The sequence below is a fragment of the Manihot esculenta genome, chromosome 3 (genome assembly GCF_001659605.2).
Source record: "Manihot esculenta cultivar AM560-2 chromosome 3, M.esculenta_v8, whole genome shotgun sequence".
Taxonomy (NCBI): Eukaryota; Viridiplantae; Streptophyta; class Magnoliopsida; order Malpighiales; family Euphorbiaceae; genus Manihot; species Manihot esculenta.
The window spans coordinates 16971877-16994573 of record NC_035163.2 but is presented as its reverse complement, the minus strand read 5'-3'; the positions used below and the strand labels follow the sequence as shown (position 1 = coordinate 16994573).

At 34.3% G+C, this 22697-nt stretch overlaps 2 protein-coding genes across 2 annotated transcripts; one reads left to right on the top strand and one right to left on the bottom strand.

The window, feature by feature from the left end:
- The first annotated feature begins 532 nt into the window (after positions 1-532).
- Positions 533-2524, top strand: LOC110612141 (60S ribosomal protein L9). The gene is made up of 3 exons (XM_021752832.2): positions 533-988; positions 1990-2112; positions 2264-2524. The coding sequence occupies exons 1-3, from the start codon at positions 614-616 to the stop codon at positions 2348-2350; spliced, it is 585 nt and encodes a 194-aa protein (XP_021608524.1). The 5' UTR covers positions 533-613; the 3' UTR covers positions 2351-2524.
- A 7718-nt stretch (positions 2525-10242) lies between these two features.
- On the bottom strand, positions 10243-11681 carry LOC110611135 (expansin-A15). Its single transcript, XM_021751277.2, has 3 exons — positions 11463-11681; positions 11069-11381; positions 10243-10971 (listed from the first exon to the last, which is right to left on the bottom strand). The coding sequence occupies exons 1-3, from the start codon at positions 11590-11592 to the stop codon at positions 10668-10670; spliced, it is 747 nt and encodes a 248-aa protein (XP_021606969.1). The 5' UTR covers positions 11593-11681; the 3' UTR covers positions 10243-10667.
- Positions 11682-22697: the final 11016 nt, after the last annotated feature.

Below are 22697 nucleotides of genomic sequence, written 5' to 3'. Positions count from 1 at the left end.
ATATAAAAATTAATTTATTAATAATGATAATTTCTAATAATTAAATAGTAAATTTCATATTTATTAATTATGTAAAAATTTAGGAATTAAAATATATGTTAAATTTATTTGTTTTAAAAGTAATTTAGTTATTAAGCAAATGAGTGAAGAAAATATCAAGAAAATAATATAAAATTTATTAGTTGAACTATATTAATTGTATTTTATTAATCTATGTAAAAATAAATTTATTTTTTTAATAGAGTTGTATTGTTATTTTGTAAGTTGAAAATATTTCTTTAAAAAATTATGAAGTTCGCGTTGGACTATTAAGGATTATACTCTTTTTTTTTTTCTAAATTGAGATAATTAAATTCTTAAATTAAAAAAACATAATATAATGGAAAAAACGAAAGAGCTTTTTTTATTTATTTATAAGCATTATTTTTTTTTGTTTTAAAAAATAAAAAATAAAAATTAAAGGAGGGAGTAATAAGCGCATGCCTCACACGTGTTAACTTAAGTAAGTTGAGTGTATAAGAATGGGAGGCTAGGGTTTTATAAACTGCAGGCTGCAGCCCGAGCACAGACAGACAGAGACGCCGCTTCTTCTAGGGTTGAAGGGTTGAGCAAAATGAAGACAATTCTTTCATCGGAAACTATGGACATTCCCGATGGGGTTAAGATCAAGATCAATGCCAAGGTCATAGAGGTGGAGGGTCCTCGAGGTAAGCTCACACGCAATTTCAAGCATTTGAACCTCGATTTCCATCTCATCAAGGATGAAGCTACGGGGAAACGCAAACTCAAGATCGAAGCATGGTTTGGCTCCAGGAAGACCAGCGCTGCCATCCGTACCGCCCTCAGCCACGTTGAGAATCTTATCACTGGTGTCACCAAAGGCTACCGCTACAAAATGCGATTTGTTTATGCTCACTTCCCCATCAACGCTTCCATTACTAACTCCAACACTGCCATTGAGATTCGGAACTTCCTTGGCGAGAAGAGGGTATCTTCCTTTTACTCTATTACTTGCTTTGGCAATCTCTATATGCCTCTAAATGTTGTCTGTTTACGATGGGATAGATTTTGATATGGTTATTGTGTCTTTTCAATTTGATTCTGAAATTATTGAAATTCTATTTTCCTCCGGCTTATGTGTATATAGGTTTGCGTTATTAAACTTCTTCCGGATGTTGACCTGGCTGTAGGGATGAATTAATATGTTCTGGTTCAAGCAGGGCTTCACTGGTTCGATCATTGAGTCATAAAAAATTAATTAAAGATAATTAATCAAATTTACTATTTAAAAATATAAACTTTTAATATTTATTAGGTTAGGTTAATATTTTTTTGAAATTGATATAAAATTAATTAATTTTATGTTTTTAGATTTTTTTTCTTATATTTATGAGTAATACATAAAAATTTTGAAAAAAAAAAACAATTATAAATGTGTAATTGTCTTTGTAATATATTTGAACTATCAATTATACGTTAAAAATGAAGTTGTTATCTTAGATATTTGTTATATTATTATGAAATAGAGACATGTATTTTGGAATAAAAAAATATACAACTATTAATTAAGCTCAATTTGTTGTGATTTTAAATATCTCATAGGGTTTGTGTCCTATTCTCCTTTACTAGTTGGACCAGCCAGGTAAATTCATGATGAGCCACTTTCCTTGTCCTATCAAATTATAATCCTGCATCAGTTTGAGGTTTGGTTCACTTATCCAATCTTAATAACATTGAAAAAGTGAATTGCAAAGCTTGTTAATATCTTGAAATAATTTTAGTATGCAAGTCAAATAGGTTATTGATGAAACATATTTAGTATAGTTTTCCTATTTAATTTAGTTGTGATTATTATTTGAGATTGAGGATTACTTTGATGCAATAGCAGGCTTTCCAAAGCAGAAAATGAAATTTATGACTTCATAGATGTGAGTGAATAACATTTTAGTTACACTAATGATTTGGGCTTTTTTTGGTTGGTTCCTTTAGGTCAGGAAAGTGGATATGCTTGAAGGTGTAACTGTTATTCGGTCTGATAAGGTTAAAGATGAGCTTGTATTGGATGGGAATGATATTGAATTGGTGTCTCGGTCAGCTGCCTTGATAAACCAGGTTTTCTTTCTCTCTCTCTCTCTCTCTCTCATGGCGTGCTTGTGAGCGTGTGTGTTGTAAGCACAAATTTGTATAGACGAATGGTGCATGCAATGGCAGAACTCTTGCACACTTCCTCACTGATTTTCCTTTTCTTTTTTTTTTTGGACAGAAATGCCATGTTAAGAACAAAGATATCAGGAAATTCCTTGATGGTATCTATGTCAGTGAGAAAGGGACCGTTGTTGAAGAAGAATGAGAAAAGTTCAGCATTCTATATCATACTTACATTTGTTTTCCAGTTTATGAGAATATCTTTTTGTTTTTGGGTTAGATTAGTTGGACTTGATGCACCCAATGTTTTAATTGTTTTCTTGTTGGTGTCATGAGAATTTTGAGGAAAAATGTTACTCATTTGAAAATGTTTTGTGCATCTTGTTATTATTTTATTTTCTTTATTTTATTTTATGCATCCAGTCAACTAGCAGCAGTTTGATTGAGATGTGCATGCTTGTCTGTTTGAGTGAATTGGACATCAGGCCGATTTTGAATGATAAGAATGGTTTTCTAAAATTCTATGTTGTTTTTGGGCTGGATAGCAACCAGAACCCGAATCTGGAAGGCAGTTACTTCTAGGAGTAACAGAATAACAGATGAGAAGAAACAGAGAGAGAAGATGTGAGAGAGAAAGAGAATTGATTTTATTTCTCAATGAATGAATGAATATTCGTCGTTCTACAATCAAGTACATTGGAAGGCTACTGAGCTAACTAAGCTACCAACAGTTCAACTTGATCGACTTCATTCCACACCAACAGACATACTATTAACTACCTCACTATTCACAACATGCGGGTAACGCGTTGCCTCCTATTGCTGTGGATTTGCCACAACGACGCCTCCCCCTTTCGATGCACCAAGCAACGCCTCTGATTGCTGTAGGTTTACTGTGGGTGTGCTGGTATTGATTTGTGTTTAATTTTTTTTTATTTGTGTTGATATTTCTAGTATTGATATGTGCTTCTGGATTTGGGATTTGTTTGTTGAATGTGTTTAGGTCCAGATTGCCTTTTTCAGCACAATCGTTCATATTTAATCAGGTTCGGATGGTATGCATGCTAAACGGATTTGAAATGCATACTGATAGTAAAATGTACTTTTTAAACAGATTCCACTGTTTGACAATTCGGGCTTTCGATTTGCTAGGGGCGACCAATATCCAAATGATTTTCCAGAAATAATCTTATTTAATTGGGGCTGGAACACTGGCAATTCCTCCAAAGAATGGGCAACTTGGTACCTTAGCCGTACATAATATCTACCATGTTTTGAATGGTGCCAAACTAGCCTGTCGACTGCTAGTATTATGCATATGGGTATGTTCAGGATTCCCTGAGCACCTTGGTTTTTAAAGCGTCTTTTGATTAGAGTAGCATACACATATCTTTTAGGGGTCTGCAATTGCAAGCAATTGCTTTGGTTTTGAATTGAACCAAATAAAAAAATCAAAAACGAAATACATTAGAAACAAAATTAATCTGAATCAATTAAAAATAAGCGAACTGAATAATACGACTTCTCGTTCTCAAGCACTCAGCAATAGCAACCATTTCCATATACATAGCCAGCAAACTCAGGGTATCTAAATCGGAAGAGACAGAGTAAGAGAAAAAAAAAAGAAAAAGGAAAATCTAATAGATTTAATATCAACCACAAACACAATCTCAGTTGGCAATGGAGGGAAAAAAAAAAAAAACCCAACCAGCAAAGAAGTTTGCATTGCCAATATCAGCGGATGGGGAAGAACGAAAGATCTTGTTGCGCTCCTGCAGAGTTCGCATTGCTTGGATGGTATGCATGGTTTGTCAATGCCTATCCGTGGGAAGGGAGGCTGGCAGGTCCAGTTGGTGTTACCATTGAGTATCCTTGTTAAAATTGAGATCGAGACGAAAGAAAGTGATGGGAGAGCAAGATTAAGAATCAAGATGAAGACTTGTAGCATAAATGAAATGAGAAAAGGAAAATGGTAGCTGGAAGAAAACGAAAGGGAGGAGAGGAAGGATTTTAATTTATTCATTCTTGATTATTGTCTGCATTAATAACGATCTCTGCATATTAAAAATCTCATTAAATATTCATATAGTTTAAAATTTTAACAATCATTTATTTTTAGACCATTTGCCATTATTTGAAAAAAAGAAAATTTTAAAAATAAAAATATAATATTGCTCTCTTTACTCTCAATAATGCCAAACCCAAAACTTGTTTCAAAGTTACGGTGACGCCACCATTTTGAAGGCCTTTATTACTGACTGTATCACATCCAACACTAGAGAAGGTAACAACGTACACTCTATATAGCCCCAAACTATTCAATTTAATCTGCAACAACCTAAATCAACAATAAGAAATAAGAAAAAAAAAAAAAAACTCAATCCAACCAAGTCGAGACAATACGAAACCAAAACAACAAACTATCACCCAATTCAGCTTAACCACCCAAAACAACAATCATGAAATATGCAGAAGCAGGCCTATTTTCAACACCAATAACCACTAGAAAAAAGATAAATTTATTAGTATTTCCAGTCTAATACATTTATGGAGCCGCCTAAAAGAAAAAACTCTATGCTTATTTTCAAAAAGTAAGTCGGTCAGTCTAATACAGTTTGTTTTAGAGAAAATAAATAAATTAATTAAATGATTATATATGAGCATGAACTTAATCTTATCCCAAATGTGATTATAATATAATATAGTATTAGAAATTTTTATTTAATTTATAAAATATTCTCTTCATTTAAACTTATAATTTTTTTGGTATAAATAAATTTGTAAAAAAAAATTAAATAATTTTTTTATAAAATTATACATGATCTCATTTTCATGCATGATAAAAAATTTTAAACTTAAAAAGAATTGATTTTTTTATTATTTTAAATTAGAGAATTGCAAAGAAAAAAATTAATTGAATTGAATTTTTAAAAAAATTTTAATTTTAAATGGAGTGTTAATGTTGAAGATGTAATTTTTATAATTTTTGTTCACAGAAAAATATTTTTTATTAACTTTCTAATTATATCATTTTAAAAGTATTAAATTTTATTAAATACTAAAAAATATTTTAAGAAATTTCTTGAAAATAAAATAACATTAAATAGTTTTATAATAGTTTTTAAAAAGTGAATAATAATTTTAAAATATCTTAAAAAAGAAATATAAATAAAAATTATGAAATGGAGAAAATAAATATTTATGAAAAAAAATAATTTTTATTACAATAAAGTATTTTAGTTGTAAATATATATATATTATATTATATTATATTTATTGAATACAAAAGTATTTCGTTTAATTTTATTTAGTTGCATTTTTTTTAATGTTTAGATGCAATAAGAGAAATAGCAAGATGCAATATTAAAAATTTGTTTTAGCATAAAAGAGGCAACCTTTTCAGTCATTAAATATAAAAAGAGAGTTAAAAAAAAATTCAAATGTATAAATATTTAGTAAAATTCTTTTATGTATATTTACTTTTAAATATAAAGTTTACATCAATATTAAAGTTTTAAGAATTATATTATAATTTATTATTAATTTTTTAAAATTTTATTTAGTCTGCCTAAAGTTATAACTAATAAAAAATATTTAATTTTTTTATTGAAATTTTAAAATTTTAACTATAAATATGAGTCAACATAAACTTTTTAAAATATTGTGCTCAATAAATGAATTTTCCATGTGAGCCACTTCCAAATATGGTCAATAATCATTTATTAATTTTATATATTTTATAATGATGTGAAAAAAAGATCATTTTGCTATTTATTATTAAAGTTTCAAAACTCGATTTAATCACTCAACAGCGAATTTAAATGAATTTTTATAAAAATATAAATAATTTTATTTTTTTTAAATGAAATTTTTATAAATTAAAAATTTTTTTTAAAGAATTCCATTAAATTGAATTCTTATAAAAAGTTTATTTTAAACAAATGGTAAGGATTTAGAGTTTAATTAAAATTAAATCATAAGCTAAATAATACTGTCTTAAAATGGTCTTTTAACTTCTACAATAAGTATTATTATTATTTTTTAAAATAAGGTAGTTAACTCGTATGTCTACTCTGATTTGATCCGGTAAAGAGCCAATTTTCAGAGGCAAATTGAGAGCATGAGAATTTTAAATTAATTTCCTATAATAACATACATTTTCCTACTAAATTTGCATGTTTGTTGCTATGAAATGTGGAAAGAGGCTCGATTTAATGAGTTGACCGTTGATCTATAATTAATTCTGTTAGGTTTTTTATGTTTAATTTTGAAAAAAAAGGATATGTAAAATAGAATAAGACGGTCAGAGTCCATCGGGATGCTCCAAACATTTTTGCTCTCTTACTTCCGGGTACTTTTAGCTTTGGATTCGTTTCTGCGTATTTTTGCTCTTTTACTTTTGGACACCTTTAGCCCTGGATTTGCTTCCAAGCACTTTTACTCTCCTACTTCCGGACACTTTTAGTCTTGAATTCGCTTCCAAACACTTTTGCTCTCGTATTTTTTCTGAACTCTTAGCCTTGAATATGCATTCGGACGCTTTATTCTCGTGTTTCTTCCGGGTGCTTAGCCCCAAGTCTTGCTTTTTCTAGGCTTTTAGCTCTAATTCTCCTAAGCGTTTTTTCCTTCTTTGGGTGATTTTTGGGCCGTTAGCTCCGACTCTCCAACCTTTCTCTTACTTTTGATTTTTTATTTTAAAAAAAAATAAAAATTTGCACAAAATATGTGTAACTAGAATTCTGGTTGTTAATTTGAATAGCAAGATACTTATCTTAATATTTCAACTAAATGCAAATATTAATTTTGTTCAACTATATCATCTCATATGATTCTAAAGAATTTAATAAATAAAGTTTCTCATGCATGCACTCACAGGTTTAATCTGGTGGTAAATGCATCTAATTAAATCTGAGAGATCTCAGGTTCTAGCATGCTTTAAACGATAATCCTTTTCTTAGTGGATTCATGTTAATATTAATCACAAATGAGAACTTTTTAAGCTACTTCAATATACTATCTATTTTAGGTTTATATATATAAGGCTTTCGTCTAAAGTTTTAAATTTTTTGACAGTTCATAATAGCAAAAATACTTTGAGTTAAAAAAGGTAATTGTACAATTGGGTAACTCGTGCATGTCACTTCTCTTCCATGGTTAATGGATCGCTCTTGTGTTGTTCTTTCTTCTTGTATCAACGTCTTCTTCTATCTGATTTTTGTCGTGTGCCTTTTAGATGCAGTTGGTGATTCTTCGGTCTTTCACCATCTCTCTTGCTTTCGGTCTTTCTTATTGTTTGACTGTTAGCTTTTCTTGGTTTGCTCTATGGATCTCAATGTGTTTTATTTGGAAATTCCGGCGACAGGCAGTATCCTTCGTTTTCCACAGACGATACCACTTAATGAACTAAGATCCAGTGGAGTGTCTAAATGATGACACCTGGACAAAGGCTCGGTTCAATGGGTTGACTATTGATACATAATTGGTTCCGTTAAGTACCTCCATGTTTGATATTAAGGAATGAGATCTATAAAATAAAAGAAGACGGGGATATATGTGTGTGTGAGAGAAAGAGCCCCTTTTGGGGCTTGATTAGTGATATATATAATGGAGGGTCATTCTGATGGCAGGCAGTGTCAAGTGCCATTAAATTGGGTGTGGCATCTTTTGGCAATGTGTCGGGCGGCTCATAATTACGGAGCAAGTTTAGTCCATACTCTTTGGCAGGTGTGTTAGGCGGCTGGACAGCCTTTTTGCATATGCATTTAATAATTCAGAGAGACTAGAGGGTTCGTCCATCGCATTGGAGGTCGACACCTTACCATAATTTCATCATGTTATGTCCGGCTCATCCGACCTATTCAAAAGCATATTCCTTTCGGTCATTGAGATCGATTTTTCCTGTATTCGATTGCCTCGTTTGTAGTACGAGTTTTGAGACGGTCGGTCAAGTCATTCTAAATATTGATGAGGTACGGGGAATTAAATGTTTGATCTTCATATTCTATTAGTCGAACTTTTCACTGTTCGGTCAGATTGGATGACCCGACTTACGAAAACTTTTCATATCATGTGTACACGTGTCACAATTTTACTGATCTTATTTTTTATATGTTATCACATTAACTCGACTTTTTCTCTTAATTCGTTTATTTTCCATACCATTCAATTCCATATTTATTAGGTTTCGAGCTTTTATCATTTTCAGTTTCTCACCCAACATTTTTTCATCATATTTGATTCTTGTTTTTATCATGTTTCAAGAATTTCTCTTTATATGAAAAAACTTAAAACTATATCAACATAAGTTCATAGTGAAAATATAAAAAAATTTATGTAAATTTATGAATTTATGTACACCTAATATAGAAAAGAATTATATATATATATATATCGATGAAGAAAAAGAATGAAATCTCAATATTGAATTGAGTGTAATTTCAGACCGGTCCACGCTATTAATAAATTATTGAAGTGAGCCTCTAGATTTTGAGGAAGACGAAACTCAAGCATTGACTTTGGATGAACGAGTCCAATCTATTTGATTACTAAGTTTATTGATTATTTCACTAAACTGCAACATTAGGGTTTATATGGAGATTCAGTTATAACTGAAATAATTTAATGGAATTTAATTATTTTCATTGAGGCATATCGATTTGATTTAGTTATCTGTTAATAATTTAAAAAAAAATTAGGATTTCAACTATTAATTTAGGATTTCTGGTCTAAGCGGCCAAAACCCTGGTGCTTTTCATTAATTTCCTTGTGCATATTTTTGAAGATGCTATATGATTTATATGAAATACAGTAATTGCATTTTCTCAATTACTTCTCTCCGCACTTATCTATGACAATAAATTTATTAAGTTAGATTTTGGAAATTCTTAATTTGAAAAAAAATTATGGGATGGACGGGATAAATTTATTGATGTTAAGAGATGTTTTAAAAAATCTCTTAAAAATAAAATAAAATTAAATAGAATTTATATATTATTATAGAATAAAAAGGAAAATAAATAATAATTTTGTGGAAATTAAAAAAAAATTAAATAATTAGACATGAAATCAATGGGCACACAGGAATAATGAAGTATGTGGGCGTTAAATATATGATATTAATAGCTTAAACTTACTCAAGGGTTTTATAATAAAATATAATAGAAAGTATAGATTTAGAACTTCCTGGAGAGTTTATACTAAAATAATGTTAGAAAATGAAGAAATAATCTCAATTTTCAAGTATCAAATTGCATTGCCATTATCGTACACACATGCTCTTAGTCTTGGAGGAGTTGTGAAGCTTTTCTTTGTTCAAAGTTCCATTTGCCAATGCATTGATTTCACAGATCTTGCAAAATAAAAATTCACCAATCACTGTCAATCGTGTCTAAAATTATGAATATGAATGAATTTAAATTCAATTCTTAATGTTTTTATATTATTTTCATATCATGTTTATGAATGGTGTCTAAAATTCCTAATTTATATATCACGGTAAATATTTAACACATTCAATAACAAGTATCTCATAAATATATTTATTATTAAAATTATTAAAAAAATATTAAATAAAATATATAGTAGAAATTTTAAAATCAAATGAAGGCAATATTTGATCAAATTAAATTATAAGTTTAGTGATTCCCGCTTTAATTTATTTTTTAGTTTATAAGCTGAATATATAAATTTAGAAAATATTATAAATAAATAAGTTCATTTATTTAATTAGTTTATAAGTTAAATACATAGCCTCTAATTTTTATATAAAAGTAAATTATGTTTTTTAATTTTTATAAACAAGATATTAATTCTAAAATTTTTAATATTTAAAATATTTGATATATTCAATAAAAAAAATTGCCCATCTCCATTATGTTCAAAAACAAAAGAGATCCTCCTCTAACTAGGCAGAGGTAGCTCAATTCGACCGTCCACATTGCTGTGCTTGTTCTATTTTTAATCATGAACTAAATTAAATTAGGCGAGTTTTATATTCCGTCAAAATAAAAAAGAAAAATTAATTTTAGATACAATCAATATGATACCAATGCAATACCATAAAATAAAATTCTTTTTTAAAAACACAAAATGAAATTAGTCCACAAATAAAAAGTTAATTATTTCCACTGGTAGAACATAACACAAAAACTAGTTACACTTCAACCATTGCCAATGCAAAAGGAAAAATTTGCTCTGACATCTCTTTCACAGACTAGGCCCGAAAAAAAAAAAAAAGCCAACTCTTTCAAGAGGGTGAGAAGTTTCCTTTCACCACTGCCAAAATCACACCCACCAATTACCACTTAGCAGATGCCTTATACACTTAATTACCTGCACCTACAAGTCAGACACAAACTCATACATATAAATATCTAATGGGGTCATTTTAAAAAAGAAAAATTCCCCCATTGAAACACCTTATATAATAGGACTAGGATTAAAATTTTTCTGTTAGGCTTAATCTGGAAAATAAGGGTGATTTTGGTTAGCTTATTGTTGGGGCATGCAAGTTTAGAAAACTATTAGAATTGGCCTCCAGTGAAGGTTTGGCCAAAAGCCCAGTTGGAAGGAGCCACATTGTTGCAGATGAGAGTGTGCCCATTGCTTGTTGTGACCTTCAAAGAGAGAGCTTGACCATTTAGGTATGAGTTGCTCTGCCAGTTCTGGCCCCAGTTCCTTGACATGGCTTGCCAGTTGGTTTTAGAACCTTTTATTGAAACACTAACCACATCACCAGCTCCACCCACATTGGTTATAAGCACTAGGTTAAAGTATGAGTGCCCATTAATTGTGAATCTAACTCCTCCTGTCTTCCTGCACGGAACCCTGCATACATATAATTTCACTGTGAGATCTCGAATTCGAACTCGACTAATATACGCACATATATTTTGAGTTTATACTGAAATGGGGCAATCAGGACCTTCTATATTGAACAGGGATTATTCCAGCTTTGTACTGAGCAATGTGTTGAAAGACAGGCTGAGAAAGATCAAAGTGATGCTGAGGAGGGTTGCACCAGCCTCCAGCATTATTAGGCAAGGCATAATTTGGTGGGCAAAAATTAGTAGCAGTGATAAAAATTGAACCAGGCAAGCACCATTGGTTGTCATTTACACATTTGATCTCAAAGCAGGCTCCACAGCTCAACCCGCTGTTGAAAAGAGCAGTACTCAATGCAGCAGTATTTGTTCCATACCCTTGACTGTAAAGATTCCCATACCCACAAGCCCCACCTGCAAAAAAGGACCATGACCCAATTAATGGTAAATAAAATTAATTAAGAAAAACATCATTTTTTTTCCCCTTTAGCTTACCCATTGTCCCAGATGCATCAGCCCCTCCATAGAAGGTAGCATGGGCATTAATCCACTCAGCTCCTTGGCCTTGAACTGTCCTCAAAATTGTCAGCACAAGGGCTGCAATGGTGTAGCCAAGCAATTCCATTTCCTGCAGAGAAATAAAAAAGAAGAGATGGCTAGCCTAGCAAGAGAGCAATTTGAAAGAAGGCAGTGAAGGAATATTGTGAGAAGGAAGTGAAGAAATGGGTTGTTTATATAGATGAAAATGCAAAAAGAATATGGCCAAAAAATTATATACAAAATTGGAATTTATTGGAAGAATCTTAACAACTAACTGAAACTGAATTAAGTAATTATAACTGAAACTAAAAGTAGCTTTTGACCTCCACCTTTTCAGAACCAAGAGATACCTTGGGAATGCTGACTGTGCTCCACCATAAAAGATTGGTCTGCTTTGCTGAAAATTATCTAATAAAAATGGAATTGTTGACTAGGATTACAATGAAAATTCTTGGCATTATTATTAAAATAGAATTTTTTTTATTTAGAATTATTATATTTAGACACATAAAAAATAGAAGTAATTTTTCCTGTGGAAAAATAATTAAAAGAAATTAATTTTGTTGAAGTAAAATATATAACAGCTCAGTGATTAAGGCTAACTTTTGATGGTTATTTAAATAGCCAAAATATATACTTATACTTTTATATTAATTTATATTATTTAATTAAATATTTAAATTAAAATTATAATATATTAAACACTTCAATTTACAGAAATTATTTTTTCAATATATAATAAATTGAGATGGATATGGAAAATAAAAATAAGAATATATTTACAGAGTTAATGGAGAGAGTATTATATTATTGTTACAAGCCTGTCATTATTTTCTGTGACAGTTTATAGTTACAAGTGATTTAACTGAAAATCATGAGAATAGAACAGATTCTTGAACAAATGCAGTCTTCTCATACACCAAAAGACAACAACAAGTGGACAACACACAGAGCAATTCCTTTCTGGGAATCTTATTGTAACAAGATTTAGATTCTAAAGCCAAGAGGAAGAGCTTCAAAAATTTCAATTAATTAAGCATTATCATATCTTGAAAAGCAAATTCATGGCTTCTACTGCTTCAAACTGTATTGGTTGATAGAATCTTTTTGCACAATTGGCTACCCATTTTGACCCACTATTTATTTTTAAACCCCTTTTTCTTTTTATTTCTTTTTTCCCCATTTTTCAATTAATTAAAGTATTTTTTTTAAAATTATTTATTGTTTTCTTTTATAAGAAGAATTTGATGCCCCAAGTAGGCACATGTATATGGTTGTTTTGGCCATACACGTTGGGAATCCACCTCTGAGTTTTGACACATTTCTAAGAAAAGAATCTAATAGTTATTATATTTATATTTATAGATTAGAAAGTATAGTATGGGAAATTTGACTACCTCAAATTCAGGATCTTATGGAAAATACCAAAGTCCTTTGCATGTGGCAAACCGTTTTGCTAATTAAAATTTAATCCAATGATTTCAGTCTTTCTTTGCCGACCCTTCTGCTTTTAATTCAATAGCTTAAACATATACCTTCATAAGTATTAAATTAAATATTTATATTTATTATATAGATTTACTATATAGTCATTTTACATATTAATCTTATATTTTAGTGTAAACTTTTGACCTCTATTGTTGATTAATATAACTCAACATAAGATTTTTTAGATTTTTTATTTATTATTTTAAGTAAGAAAGTGATAAACAAGAAAAATAGAGAAATAAAAAGAATAAAGAAAACTCATAAATTTAAGTGGTTTGGTGTTAGTACAAAGGAAAAGGAAAAATGTACTACTAATAAAAAAAAATTATAAGAACTAGAGAGAATAATCACTCAAATCCTTAAAACCAAATGCACCTAATATGCTCACCTCAAATCCTTAAATCCAAATGCACCTAATATGCTCACCTCTCATAACTTTTTCACTCTACATCAACTTCATCACAAATGATCTATTTATGTATTGATATACAGAGGAGAGAGAAGGAACTTCTTCCTGAAGGATTTATAAGTTGCCAAACTTGGTGAACAAGTTGTTTTTAATAAAGTTTACTCAAGAAATTTCACAAGAGACTTGTTTCCATATATATATATATATGAGTGTGTCATAAAAATTTAAGTCTGTACAACAAATCTCTACCTTGACTTGAATTCTTTTATACCAAAATAGAAAATTAACTCAATTTTCTTCGTAAAGCCTTTAAAGAAAAAAAAATCAACAATAATGTTCAATCACGTCTAAGCAATTCTTAAACTTGCTTACTAAAATAGGCTCAATCATCGTGTCAGTTAGATCATTTATAATACCAATCTTTTTAACTATAATATTGCCTTTACAAATAATATATAGAATAAAATAATATTTTATATCAATGTGCTCAGTTCTTTCATGAAATATATAATCCTTTATCAAGTGAATAATATTCTTACTATCACAATGGATAACTATCAACTACAAATCCAAACTGAACTCACCAAACAAATCTCTTAGCCAAATAACTTTCTTTACAGCTTCAACCATTGCCATGTATAGACTACAAAGTAGCTTTTCAAATGATAGCATAATCACCAAGGGTAAATACACGGTGTTAGATATTCTTCTATCAAGACTATCGGCATAGTCTGAATCAACAAAGCCAACCATATTTTCATTATTTCTACCAAATTCTAAACAACTGTTAGTAGTGCCCCTCAAATATTTCAACCACATTTGCAGCCAATAATCTTTATATCTTTAGGAGATTTTATTAAATCACAAGTTCTCTCCTTATAGAGAGATTCTATCTCCTTTTGCATAGTTATTAGAATCATCATAAAAGCAGCTTTTGAATATGTGGAAGGATTACCGGCTCCTTCAATTTTAGTACATCAACTCAGGCTAAAGTGACATAGTCTACTACTATTGGAGGCATTCTTCTCTCTCGCTCTCTATGGTTTGATTCTGGTAAAAAAAAAATATTGCTCTTCTTCTGCTGGGTCTTGTACTTCTAAAGAAGTGAGTAATTGAATTGGGCTGAAGTAGAATTATTTGATGAAGATGTACTGTCCACTTGAATCTTAACCTTCACCTACTTATCTGAATTTTGCGCTCCTATGTCGGAAGAAATAATAAATTTGTTTCTCGAGTGAAGCATGGTATATTCATTAAATATTCCCTCCTACTAACAGCTTTAGGTGATTTTGGATTAGAAATTCAAACTTTATATCCTTTTATACTATGTGAGCAATCAATAAATATGCTCTTTTCAGATCTAGGTTTAAGTTTTTCATCATTAAAATGAACATAAATAGGACAATTAAACATTAGTAAATTAGGGTAACTAGTAGGACTATTAGACCATACCTCCTTTGAAGTCTTGCATCCAATTAATGTAAATGGAGAACAATTCACCAAATAGCTAGTTGTAGAAGATACTTCTGCCCAAAAGTCTTGTGTCAAACTAAAATTAAACAATAAATACCAAACTTTTTTTAATAGAGTTCAATTCATGCACTCAGCTATACCATTCTATTATGGATTTCCTTTAACTATGGGGTGTCTCACATTGCCCTCATCTTTGCAAAATTTAATGAACCCACTATCACAAAACTCTAATCCATTGTTAGTGCAAACACGTTTTACTTTCTTGCCTATTTACTTCTTTATCAAAGCCTTCCATTGCTTAAAAGTAGCAAAAGCCTCATTTTTGTGCTTTAGATAGTAAACCTATACCTTTCTGTAACGATCCGAGAATCGGACCGCTACCGACACTAAAGTTTAGATCGACTTAAGATCGCCGAAACCCTAGCAAGCCTACTATACATCCTGTTACACCTGATATAATCTCATATATGATCACACAAACAACAAAAATATAACCATTACATGAACCAAGACTCGACCTGTGCATGTATCATAATTGAAAACATAAAACCCATACTAGTGCCCTCATCAAATGCTCCAGTATGGTCAACATTATATGTTTCAAGCTCGGTTTAAACATAACGTATACTTAAAAATTTTACATAAAAGAATCATGAAACAAGGATTACAAGGGAGAACCTGGACAAAGCACAATTCTAATCCACAAATTAATACATGTCCACAAGTATACTATTACAACAGGCTATACCAGCAACTTAGCCGACTTCCCGAGCTAACTCTGATCCTACAAATCTGAGGTTAGGGGAAAGAGGATAAGCCACAAGAGCTTAGTGAGAAGAACATAAAAGAAAACATTTCAATAAAATATATGATCGTATTAATGCGTTACAACACAAACAATTCACATCAAGATGGACTTGTCACCAGTAACCCTCTACAAATTTCAATAGTACTGGGCCCACGATGGGTGCTCCTCAGGACTTCCTCTTAAACATAATATAATATAACATACTCGAGGGCTAGTGGGTCATCCAACATCTATCCACTACAACAATAAATTATGTAATGCATCATAATCGTGAAGTCTAATGCAAAACAACCTAATTACATATACATGGCATTCATGATGCATGAGCATGCTTAAAAAATTTGATTTCTTTAAATAATTATTGAATTTAGTTCTACTCATCTCTAGCTGATGCACGCCTAATACTGAAGCAGTTATCTCACTGCAAGCCTCTACGGTCCCCCTAGTCTGATCCTATATAGATGGAGTTAAATGAGGGACAAAACATAACTTTTACAACACTTAAAACAATCCCCAAGAAATCCCTAAGAACATACAAGAACACTCGTAGGAAATAAGCAGAAAAAGGCTGAACAGGGGACTTTCGGCGTCAGGTTCGAAATGAGGGACCAAACATAACTTTTACAACACTTAAAACAATCCCCAAGAAACCCCTGAGAACATATAAGAACACTCATAGAAAACAAGCAGCAAAAGGCTGAACAGGGGACTTTCGGCGGCAGGTTCGACGGCCTAAAGTTCCTTACAGATCCGAAGGTCAAAACCTTCGGAGGCAAGTTAGGCTGCCAAATGGCTACCTCCACAGGCAGGTACGGCGGCCGAACCTGGATTCTCCAGCAAGGTAGAACCTGATTTTGCCTTACACTCATAGCTATAAAAATGCTTCCCAATGCTTCCTAACATACATGCAGAAGCTAAAAAGCAACTATAAACCACCCAACACACTTAGAAGCACTTAGAGCTAGCCCAAACTTCAACATGCATACAAAGATCATGGATTAAGGCACATCATTCAACTTAAAATCCAAAAGGTCTAAGAGATCTTGCATGTATAGCCAAACCTTTGAAACAACCTAAGGATCCTTTGAAACTTAAAACTTAAAAAAAAAAAAAAACAAACAAAAGAGAGGCAAGAATTTGAACTTACCTCTTGGAGACACAATGGTGACAACAACCAAGGCTTGGAGAAAAGGGCAATCGATCTCCGGAGGTCTTCAAAGATTAAAACTTGAAATTCAAACTCAAAAATCAAAGGAAAAGCTCATGAATTCTCTAAGAGATTTGAAGAAATCTCAGCAAAAATATTAAGGAATCATAGGCCTACCTCTGCCCGAAAGAAGAGAGAGGAATTTCTCCCAAAATTAGGCTGAGACCCTTTTATAGCTGGGTCTACCAGCTAATGTTCGGCGGCCAAACATGGGAGATTTGACGGTCGAACCTTAATGACTTGAAAACCATTTTTTTTAAAAAAAAAAAACACGTCAAGAAAAAGTTTCAAATTCATTTTATAAAAACCCTATTTTACCTTTCTAAGGATTCTAGTTTCGAGATTCCGAATTCCGATGGAGATTTCATCGGAAGGTTGGAATTCTGATGCCGGAGTTTAGCTAGGTATTACATTCTTCCCCCCTTAAGAACATTCGTCCTCGAATGTTCAACAAAGCAAGCAAGCAAAACATACACATCAAGAAGACACATAAAACCATTTAACAACTTACGTTAAAAGAAATGAGGATATTGCTTAAGCATCGACTCTCGGGTCCCCCAGGTGCACTCTTCCATGTTGTGGTGATTCCATAAAACTTTCACCATCGTGATTTCCTTGTTTTTTAGCTTTCTAATCTGCGTGTCTACGATCCGTACTGGCTTCTCAACATAGGTGAGATCTCCTACGATCTCTATATCAGGTTCACTAAGAACCTTGCCCAGATTTGACAGGAATTTTCGTAACATAGAAACATGGAAAACCGGATGGATTCTCTCTATGGAAGCAGGTAAATCTAACTTGTAAGATACATTCCCAATCTTTTGTAAGATTTCGAAGGGTCCGATGTACCTTGGAGCTAGTTTACCTTTCTTTCCAAAATGAATCACCCCCTTCATAGGAGACACCTTAAGCAATACCATATCTCCCTCCTAAAAGACGACTCGCTTTCTGCAGATGTATGCATAGCTCTTCTGCCTACTCTCAACTGTTCTGATTCTTTCTCTGATTATGGGCACTACACTGCTGGTGATCTCTACCAATTCTGGCCCTGCTAAAGCCCTTTCTCCTACTGCTTACCAGTAGACAGGTGACCTGCACTTCCTCTGTAACGACCCGGAAACCGGACCGCTACCGGCGCTAGGATCCAGATCGGCTTAAGGCCGCCGGGACCCGTAGCAAGCCAAACATTCATCCTGTATACCTGTTTAATCCCATACATGATCAACAATTACATAAAAAATTAAAACTTTTCTTTTCATTCAATCACTCATTCATTCATTCATTCTTTCATTCATTCATTCACCAAGCTTAACCTGTGCATGCACAAATCATAACATAAAGCCTCGCACTGGAGTCCTCATCAAATACTCCAATGAGGTAACATAACATACATTAAGCTTGGTTTACAATAATCATCATTAAACATTTAAGATCATGTACTAGAAAGGGATTAACAATCATACTATGGTCAAGCACAACTCTAAACTTCCATAAACATCAATACATTACATTTCTATACTATACTTTTACATTACATTTCAATATTTATCATGTCCACCACTAACTATTACAATAACATAACTCTACTCCTGCTGACCTCCTGGTCTACCCTGTACCTGCAAACCTGAGGGTTAAGGGAGAGGGGTGAGTTATAAAGCCCAGTGAGCAGAATAGTAAAACATTCAATTTATATTTCATGCTTTCATGAAATGCAACACAGCGCAAACAAGTCACATCAAGGATGGTTTTATCACCAATAGTCCTCAACATACCCAATAGTGCCAGGGGCGTAGAATGGGCCTCGACCTGGTCTTTCTCTTAGCATAACATACATGACATAACATTCCTATAATGCCAGGGGCGTAGAATGGGCATCGACTTGGTCTTTCTCTTAACATAGTGCCAGGGGCGTAGAATGGGCCTCGACCTGGACTTCCATACCATACCATATCATATCATATCATATCATACGAGGACTAAAGGATCATCCAACACCCATCCACATCATCATCATATTATGCAATGCAACATATTCGTGAATTCTAATGCAAACAACCTAGTATATCTCATGGCATATGTGATGCATGTATCATGCTCAAAATTTATTTATTTGCTTTAAAACATAAGGAGTTATTCCACTCACCTCTGGCTGAAGCTCTAATGACTCTGAAGCAGCTATCTCACTGCTGAGGTCCTCGGTTCCTTGGGTCCGAACCTACACAGGTGGACTCAAATGAGGGACCAAACATCCATGAACATGACTCTAAAATATTCCCCAAAAACCCCCTAAAACACCTTAAAACAATCATAGAAATCATGCAAAGGAGGGCTGAACAGGACACTTTCGGCGGCAGGTTCGGCGGCCGAAAGTCCCTTCAGAGCCGAAAGTCATGCACCTTTGGCGGCACTTTCGGCGGCTGAAGGTTCCCTCCAGAGACGAAACTCATGCATGTTCGGCCGGCGGCCGAAACTCCCTTCCAGAGCCGAAAGTCCTCTTTCGGGGGCAGGGTTCGGCAGCCGATACATGCTACCACAGGCAGGTTCGGCGGCCGAAAGAGCCTTCGGCTGCCGAACCTGAGTTCTTCCCAAAGGGCAGAAACTCAGCTCCAACATGCACAAAAGCCTCCCAACTCATTCAACATGCATTTTCCTATTCTACCACATGCATACTCAAGCATATAAGCTCCTAGGGGCTTCAAACTATCCTAAACCCCAACTACCACACATCAAACATGCATATTCAACATACATTGTTCATAAACACACATTTAACCAAAAACTCATCATAAACCTACACATGCATTTCTACCCCAAGAAACTTCATAAAACTTGCTTAAAATATGAAATGAACTATGGATCTACTCTTACCTCTTGAAGAACGAGAGGGAAGACGATCCTAGCTCGGAGATGGGGAGAAATCAACTCTTTGGTCTCCAAGCTTCAAAACTTACTCTTTTGTTCAAATATCTTCAAATCAACATAAAGCTTGTTAAAACGTGAAAGATCGGAGGAAAAACATCAAAGATCAACCATGGGAGAGCAAGAACTCACCGTGGCCGAAAATGGGGAGAAAACTCGCCCGTTTCGGCCATGGAGCTCTTATATAGGGACTGTCAGACCACCTTTCGGCAGCCTAAAGTGCCTCCAAAACACATGCAAGTTCGGCGGCCGAACATGAGGTTCGGCGGCCAAACCTTTGAAACTTTCGGAAGCCTAACTTGCCCCCCTAAACCATCCAATGTTCGGCGGCCAAACTTGAGGTTCGGCGGCCGAACCTGGAAATGCCTCCTTGGTCTTTTTCATTCAAAACTCAATTTCCTTTCTTGCTTAAAACCATAAAATACATTAAAACATTTTATGAAAACATGGTTTTACCCTTCTAGAGGTTTCCGACATCCGAGATTCCACCGGACGGTAGGAATTCCGATACCGGAGTCTAGCCGGGTATTACATTCTCCCCCCCTTAAGAACATTCGTCCCTGAATGTTCACCAAATAAACATAGCATGGCATAAAACATAAACACACAACAAAGCACATAAAACTCACCTTAGAAGATGTGAGGATATTGCTGGAGCATGGACTCCCGTGTCTCCCAGGTACACTCCTTAATGTTGTGGTAATTCCAAAGGACTTTCACCATCGGGATCTCCTTGTTTCTCAACTTTCTGATCTGAGTGTCAAGAATCCGTACTGGCTGTTTAACATAAGTGAGATTTTCTTGGATCTCCATATCAAGCTCACTAAGAACCTTACCCGGATCTGACACAAACTTTCGTAGCATAGAAACATGGAAAACCGGATGGATTTTTTCCATTGAAGCAGGTAAATCTAGCTTATACGATACATTCCCAATCTTTTGCAAGATCTCAAAGGGTCCGATGTACCGTGGGGCTAGCTTACCTTTCTTTCCGAACCGAATCACCCCTTTCATTGGAGACACTTTTAGCAATACCAAATCCCCCTCCTGAAACTCTACTTGCCTTCTGCGGATATCTGCATAACGCTTTTGCCTGCTCACAGCAGTCTTGATCCTTTCTCTGATTATGGGCACCACTCTACTGGTGATCTCTACTAGCTCAGGCCCTGCCAAGGCCCTTTCCCCAACTTCTTCCCAGGAAACAGGTGACCTGCACTTCCTTCCATACAAAACTTCATATGGAGCCATCCCTATGCTAGCATGATGGCTGTTATTATAGGCAAACTCCACCAAGGGTAGATGCTACCTCCAAGAACCGCCAAAATCCAGCACACACATTCTGAGCATATCTTCTATTGTTTGGATGGTCCTCTCTGATTGTCTGTCCGTCTGTGGATGGAAAGCAGTGCTAAAATCCAACCTGGTACCCATAGCGTTCTGCAGACTCCGCCAAAACCTGGAGGTGAACTGGGGCCCTCTATCAGACACTATTGAAACAGGAACCCCATGCAACCTGACAACCTCATCAACATACACCTGCGCCAACTTGTCCACAGAGTAGTTACTCCTGACAGGAATGAAGTGAGCAGATTTGGTTAGTCTGTCCACAATCACCCATATGGAGTCTAGTCTGTTGGACGCTGCCGATAGCCCCACCACGAAGTCCATAGCTATATTCTCCCATTTCCACTCTGGAATAGGTAGTGGGTTAAGCATTCCAGCCGGCTTCTGATGTTCCAGCTTCACCCTCTGACATATTTCACAGGCTGACACAAACTGTGCCACTTCTCTCTTCATAGCTGGCCACCAATACACTCTCCTCAAATCTTGATACATTTTGGTGGCCCCAGGGTGAACACTGTATCTGGCATTATGAGACTTCCTCATAATGTCTCCCTTCAGACCTACGTCATCTGGTACACACAATCTATTCCCATAGCGGAGGATCCCCTTGCTGTCAAATCTGAACTCTTCGTTCTTGCCTGACTGAACAGTCCTGGCAATCTTCACTAACTCTAAGTCCTCGTGCTGTTTTTGAGCCACCTGCTCCAGAAACATGGGTGCCACTCTCATCTGAGCTATCAAAGCACCTGTACCAGACAACTCCAACTGTAGACCTTCATTGATGAGCTCGAAGAACTCCCTCACTACTGGCCTCCTCTCTGCTGAAATATGGGACAAACTGCCAAGTGATTTCCGGCTTAAGGCGTCTGCCACAACATTTGCCTTACCCGGATGGTACTGGATCTTGCAATCATAGTCACTGAGCAGTTCTACCCATCTTCTCTGCCTCAAATTCAGCTCTCTCTGACTCAGGATGTACTGCAGGCTTTTATGATCAGTGAAGATCTCACATTTTACCCCATAAAGGTAATGCCTCCACATATTGAGTGCAAAGATTACCGCTGCCATCTCAAGGTCATGTGTAGGGTAATTCAACTCGTGCTTCTTCAGCTGTCCAGAAGCATAAGCAATCACCCTTTCATTCTGCATTAGCACACAACCCAGTCCCACACGGGACGCATCACAATACACTGAGAAGTCCTCATTACTAGCTGGCAGAGCTAACACTGGTGCTGAAGTCAACCTCTTCTTGAGCTCCTCAAAGCTTTCTTCACACTGGTCGGTCCACATAAACCTCTGGTTCTTCTTAGTCAGTCTGGTCATAGGAGTTGCAATCTTAGAGAAGTCCTGAACGAACCTCCTGTAGTAACCTGCTAAACCCAAGAAGCTCTTGATCTCTGTCACTGTAGTGGGTCTAGGCCAGTTAGCTACAGCTTTCACTTTCTTGGGGTCTACCTCGATTCCATTTTCTGACACAACGTGCCCCAAGAATAAAATGCTCCTCAGCCAGAACTCACACTTGGAGAACTTGGCATACAAGCC